Genomic DNA, 6,967 nt, shown 5'->3' with positions numbered 1-6,967 from the left:
CCTTATCAAAAAAAACAAAGACTCAAATTCATGCACTGAGAATTAATAAGCATTGATAAGGCACTAGGGATCCTGTGGAAATTCAGAAGATCATCAATACCTACTTTGAAATTCTTTACCCTCATAGGATGGAAAACACATAAGAAATGGACAGATTTCTAGATATATATGAATTACCAAAGCTGAATCAAGAAGATAAAAAATTTTCAATAACACAATATCAGTCAATGAAATTGAAAATGTAATGAAAAACTTACCAACAAAGAAAAGCACAGGTCCTGATGGATTCACAGCTTAATTCTACAAAAAATGTAGAGAAGATTTAACACAAATAATTCTCTAACTTTTTCATGAAATTTAAAGGGAAACAATTCTCTCTAACTCATTCCTGGGGACAAGTACTAATCCAATACCAAAACCAGAGAAAGAGCCAACCAGAAAAGAAAACTACAGGCCAATCTCCTTAATGAACATAGATGCAAGAATACTCAATAAGATACAAACAACAAAATGCAGCAAATCATCAAGAAGATTATACACCATGACCAAGTGGGATTCACCCCAAGAATGCAGGGTTGGTTCAATATATGCAAATCAATAAATATAATATATCCTATCAACCAACCAAAGACAAAAACCACATGATCATCTTAATAGATACAGAAAAGGCTTTTTATAAAGTCTAACAAAAATTTATGATTATAAACCTTACAGAAAATGAGAATAGTGCTCTTTACCTCAATTTGATGAAAGCCCCTTATAATAAACCAACATCCAACATTATATTGAATAGACAAAAACCTAAAGGCTTTTAATCTAAAATCAGGAACAAGATAAGGATGTCCACTATCATGATTTCTATTCAGTACTGTTCTGGAAACATTAACTAGAGCAATTAGACAACAGAGAAATAAAAAAAAGGAAAGAAAAGGAAGAAGTTAAAGTAACATTATTTGTAGACGACATGATATTCTACATACAAGACTCCAAAATCTCCACCAAAAGACATCTAGATTCAATAACCAAATTCAGTGGCATAGTGGGCTACAAAGTCAACACTCAGAAATCAACAGCATTCTGTACACAAACGACAAACTCCCTGAAAAAGAAATTATGGAAACCATACCCTTCACAATATCACACAAAACAATGAAAGAATTTGGAATCGATCCAACAGAGGAAGTAAAAGATATACATATATATTGAAAATTACACAACTCTGAAAAAAGAGATGATTCCAGAAAATGGAAAGATATTCTTTGCTTATGGGTAAGAAGAACCAACACTGTGAACATGAACATACTCCTGAAGTTGTTAGTCAAATTTAATGCAATCCTGGTCAAAATACCATTAGCATACCTCACAGATCTAGACAAAACATTCCCAAAATGCATTTGGAACCAGAAGAGACCTAGAATAACAAAGGCAATCCAGGGAAACAAAGGCAAGGCAGGAGGCATCACAATTCCTGATGTGGAATTATGCTACAGTGATAAAATCAGCATAGAATTATACTACTGTGATAAAATCAGCATGTAACAGACCTAAAACCAGACTCAAGGATCAAAGAAACAGATTATAAGATTCAGACATAATTACAAACACACTCAGCTACCTTACCTTTGACAAAGGGGCCAAACATGTACACTGGAAGGAAGATAGCCTCTTTAATAAATGGTGCTGGAAAAACTGGCTTTCCCCTTGGCAAAGGCAAAACTAGACCTATGTCTACCATAATGCACTAAACTACAATCACAATAGATCAAAGATCTAAATATTAAAACAGAAACAGTAAATCTACTGGAAGAGAAAGTAGAAATCCTGAAGACATAGGGGTAAGCAGAGAGCTCGTGAACAACAAAAAACCAAACTGCATGGGAAATATTTCAAGGAATCTAGAACATGGATTTACTACATCAAAATAAATACCATAAGAGTCAAAAGAAAACCCACAAATTGGGAAAATACCTAATCAAACGTCCCTCAGACAAAGGATTTCAATCTGGGATATATAAACAATTTTTAAGAATCAGACCTCCAAAATTCAAAGACCCAATCAAAAAATGAGCATCTAAAATGAATACACACTTCTCACATGAAGAAATGCAGGTGGCAAATAAATACATGAAACACTGTTTAACACCATGAGTCATTCAAGAGATGCACATTAAACAACATTGAGATTCCATCTCACACCAGAAAGAATGGCTACCATCAAAAAATCCACCAATAACATGTTGGTGGGGCTGTGGGGAAAAGGAACCCTTCTCCACTCTTAGTGGGAGTGTAGACTGCTACAACCACAGTGGGATTCAGTGTGGAGATTCCTCAAAATATTGGGATTACAGGTCCCATTCCACCCAACTATTGTCCTACTGGGTATATTCCCAGAAGAATTAAAAACATCATACTACAGAAATGTATGTGCACCCATGTTGACAGCAGCACAAATTATAATAATTAAGTATTGGCAGCAATCCAAATGCTCAACACCCAAGGAATGGATAAAAAAGGTGTAGTATTTTTATACAATGGAGTATTACTCGGCTATAAAGAAAGGTAAACTTGAGACTTTTATAGGAAACTAGAGACCATACTCATAAGTGAAATAAATCAGACTCACATGTGTAAACATCATATTGTCTCCTAGCATAAAAAACTAAAAAAGTAAATAAGATCCAAAAGGTAGACTAGACATTGTAAAAGAGAAAGAAGCTGCTCAAAAAGGAAAGAATAACTGAGATGAGGGAAAGGAGAAAAGAAAGAAATTAATAGTAATTGTACTATTAATTTCTATTAGTTCATTGAAAGGAACAGTTAGTGTTTATACTGTTTGATTAAACTTACATGCTTATGAGTGGTAATCTAAGCAACTATTTTGAAGATAACAATATGCAATATAATAACCATTGTTAATTTCCTACTATCTGGATTTGAAATTCTGCATCATTTTTATTGTTTTTTTGTTGTTGTCTTTAAACTAAAAAGAGAAAACACATCAATACCAAAAAACATATATTTTTATATGTCACAAAAAAAGATGAAACATACAAAGGCAACACAAACACTTATTACAAACACCACAGATTCAGCGAACTGAACGTCTGAATTTGATATCTTCGGAATTTGAGCTGCATCACAGAAATATTGGTGGATCACAGTGGACTTTGTGAGGGGAAGCCTGACCATGGTCCCTGTGTGCGTAGCAGAGTACACCAGGCCTCTGGCCCAGGAGCTTCCACGGCCTGTGTGCACAGACTCCGGGTGAAGACGAGCCAACAGTACAGAGGGTGGCAAATGGCCACGTAGCGGTCATAAGACATGACCACCAGGAGGGCAAGCTCCGCAAATGCAAAGAAAATACACAGAAAACCTAGAGCAGTGCATTCTTTGAGTGAAATGGAGTTGCTACCTGTAAAGGAATTAATGATGGATTTGGAAACAATAACAGAGATGTTGCAGAGGTCTATGAGGGACAAATGTCTTATAAAAAAGTAAGAGAGTGAAGACCCTAGTTTGTCCTTATGACTGCAATGGTCACAAGGTTGCCAACCTGCTTTAAAAAAGCAGGCCTTGCAGTACTGGAGCTCTCTAGAATTTGAACTGTCCATCAGAAGGAGTTCTCCGGCTATGGTGTAGTTGTCCGTTCTGCCAATATTGTGCATTCTCCCTGGGGTCACAAACTAAAGTGGTAGGATCATGCTACAGACCAAAGAACGTACATCCACTGACATAAATATACAGCTTCTAATTCAAAACTCAGGAGAAAGGAAATGGGCAATACAAGCATTTCTAAAAATGCAGGTGAAGCAGATCAGGTTACTTAAGTTGGTATAAACCTGTTTTCTGGCTCCCAAAACTGAAGGACAAAAGGAGGAAGGCAGGAGTGATTGCTGGGAATAAGAAGGGAAAAGCTCTTGCATTCCAAAGGGGAACAAATTCCAGTCACGCTTTGGGTTTCTTCAAAGGGATTTTTAAACAGAACGAGTTATCTGGGCATCTCTGCAGGTCTGGAGCTAGAAAGGGCTGTAAAATTCTAACCTAGCGTGTCCTGCATGACGCTTTTCTTCCTAGATGTAACAGTCCGTCTCTCTCCATTCTCATCCCACCATTTTATACTTCGTTCTTGAATTTACCTTTGCATCTCTATGCTTGTCTTACTGTCTTGAATTAGTTCCTAACCTGGGTGCATTATCTGATTTGCTTTTACACTTCTAAGCCTAAATGTTGCTTGGCTACTTGCTTAATTCATCCATGACACCCTATCATAGGCTTCTCTGACTGCCTCCTTATATTCATTAAACTAAGCTATTGAAAGGCACATATGTTGTGTGTGTTTACATCTGAACTCTGGTGAAATATATTAGTTTCAACATACGTAGTCTCAAAGTTCTACTGATTTCAAGATTATAAGTGAATACCAGACTCTAGAAACTCTCACTCACTGAGTAACATTTAAACCATTTCTTCAAAATGTCTCTTGACACATACTGGAAACACCCAGTGCATTTTCTCTTTATTACAATACAAGATGTTCTCACCTGTTGTGAGTTTCAGAGAGCCCATGCAGTGGCTGAGAAGAGCAGAAATTAAAATAAGAAACCCAGAAAACCCCCAAAGTTCCAGCCCAGAGCACAAGAGATTGCAATTTATACCTTTGTCCTGGCTGAAGGAATCCAACCACCACCATTCTGGTATCAGCAGCAGCCACTTCAAATCCCTTCCCCCAGCGATGCTTCCTCACCTGCTGCAGATGCATCATTGTGGGTCTGTAAGGCCCGGTAATCACCCTGCACCCTATAATTCCCAATCATTGTTCATTCCTGCTCTTAAACAGCTCCCAACTCCTTGCATACCCTCAAACCAGATGGACTCCTGGACACTCTCTTCAGTTACCATGGGCTCCCAAATTTCTCAAATTTTAGCACATGCCACTTTAGATTGCCTCCTAAAAATTCTTTCACACCTTGATTGGTTTAAAAGTGGATATTCGGCCTAAGCATCTCCTATTTCATTCAGCCAAATAAGGCCTGGATTTTGTATGCTTCAGCTCCAGACTCTTTGTAATCTTGTTAATTTCCTAGAGGCAAACGGTAAGAGACAGAATACCTCCTGCTCAAGGGTCTTTCACTCTCTGATCCTGTGCGTGCACGTGTGTGTGTGTGTGTGTGTGTGTGTGTGTGTGTGTACCTCTCTCCCTTTGCCCACCCCAGAGATAAGGCCCTAAAATGGAGCTCTAAATTACAACAGTGTATCCTAATGGGGTCCATTTAGCAAAAAGGAAGTACTACAGGCAATTTAAATCAAGCCAGGAAATTAGGCCATACTGGGAGAAATTAATCAGGAAAAAAAAAAAGGGAACCTTCACGAGTAATTTTACAAAGAATGAATGGCTTACTTTGAGCTCAACAATTTCCACTTCTTTTTCTTTTTTTTGGGTCTTTGTCAGATTTCCATAGAAAGTTGTTTATATAGGTTTTCAAAATAGCCAAACTTATTAAAGCCACATTTCACTGCCTCTAGAACCCATTTGAGTCTAAACAGGCAACTTTATTTCTAACATTTACAAACTCAGTCTCAGGGACCAGGCAGAACATGGGCATAAAAATTTCAGGCCTAGGGAAACAAACATTGATAAATTTAATTTGGGGCTCCAATTCAACTGGGGACTTTAATTAATAGGCTTAAGACATTTCTTGTACATTGGAAATTCTAAGATGGCAATTAGAGGGTTAACTTTCTCTTCTCTCTGCTTTCTGCGGTACTAGAATAATTTTGCCCTTCAAGGTGACTTGGAGAGTCAGTCAGCAGCCTGTCACATTTAACCATGGAGCAACCTAGCACCCTCCCCAGGTCCCAACTCTCCTCTCTGGTCTGTCTGGTGCTTTTAGACAAAAGCTTTAACTCCTATTTCTAAAATTAATGCTGGATTTGAGTTTTTCTACATAACTAACAGGGACATCTAGACATCCACGATAAGAAGCAGGACAGAGCTGCCTCCTTAGACAGTTCTGACCTGGTTTGTGGCACTCAGTATTGCTGACTTCATGGTGTATTAAATGTATTTGTTTCCCAAGTATACAGGTCTTCAAACATGAAAATCAGCATCTTAAACCAAACTTAAAAACCAGCATTTTCCAGGCTAAAGTTATTTCTGGGGGTAAACTTTTAGGTTCAATCATCCGGTTTTGCCTTACTTACCATCCAGAAAAAGTCTGCATCCAGAATGAGGTAGCCAGCACCGTGAAGTGTGTGTTATGCATGGGTTACAACACTTCCTGATGCTCAAATACTCTGGAGTCCTGGCAATGTTATATAAGACACCTTTTGCCTAGGTGGCACTTTATTTTTTTAAATTTATTTATTTTCTTTTTAATTTTAAATAAAAATCATTACAAGTGATACAGAATTTCAAAACAAGATGATATGAAATCAACAATGGTTGTTATATTATATATTGTTATCTTTAAAGTATTTATTCAGATTCCCAGATATAGGCTTGCAAAATTAATTAAAAAATTAAGCATTAACTGTTCCTTTCTATAAACCAATAGAAACTAGTAATACAATAACCTTAGCTATCTTGTGTATTTACATATGTATTTTCCCGTCCTTCTTTCTTTCTTTTTTCCTTTGCCTCATCCCAGTAGTTATTTCCTTTTGAACAGGTTCTTCCCCTTTCACAATATCTGTTGTTCATTTTAGATTTTATTTACTCTCTCAGTTTCTTACACTAAGGAGACAATACAATGTTTACACATGTGTGTCTGATTTATTTCACTCATGAATATGGTCTCTAGTTGCATCCATTTCCCTATAAAAGCCTTTAGAGTTGAGTAACACTCCACTGTATAAAAATAACACATCTTTTTTTATCCATTCCTCAGTTGATGGACATCTGAGTTGTTTCTAAGATTTAGCCATGACAAATAGTGCTGTTGTTAACATGGGTACACATACATCACTG

The 6,967-nt window shown here is 37.0% G+C and overlaps 1 protein-coding gene across 1 annotated transcript in view; it reads right to left on the bottom strand.

Annotated features, from left to right (window-relative positions):
- LOC102013611 (olfactory receptor 14K1-like) overlaps nucleotides 1-3,665 on the bottom strand; it is an 8,824-nt gene extending 5,159 nt beyond the window's left edge. The window contains 2 exon segments of the mRNA XM_013512882.1: nucleotides 3,215-3,412; nucleotides 3,554-3,665. Coding sequence (XP_013368336.1) covers nucleotides 3,215-3,412; nucleotides 3,554-3,665 — 310 coding nt within the window.
- Between the last annotated feature and the right edge of the window lie 3,302 nt (nucleotides 3,666-6,967).

This window comes from Chinchilla lanigera, unplaced genomic scaffold (genome assembly GCF_000276665.1).
Source record: "Chinchilla lanigera isolate Chin_1 unplaced genomic scaffold, ChiLan1.0 scaffold00017, whole genome shotgun sequence".
NCBI classification, from domain to species: domain Eukaryota; kingdom Metazoa; phylum Chordata; class Mammalia; order Rodentia; family Chinchillidae; genus Chinchilla; species Chinchilla lanigera.
The sequence above is the reverse complement of the archived record's forward strand: the minus strand, read 5'-3'. Positions and strand labels throughout refer to the sequence as shown.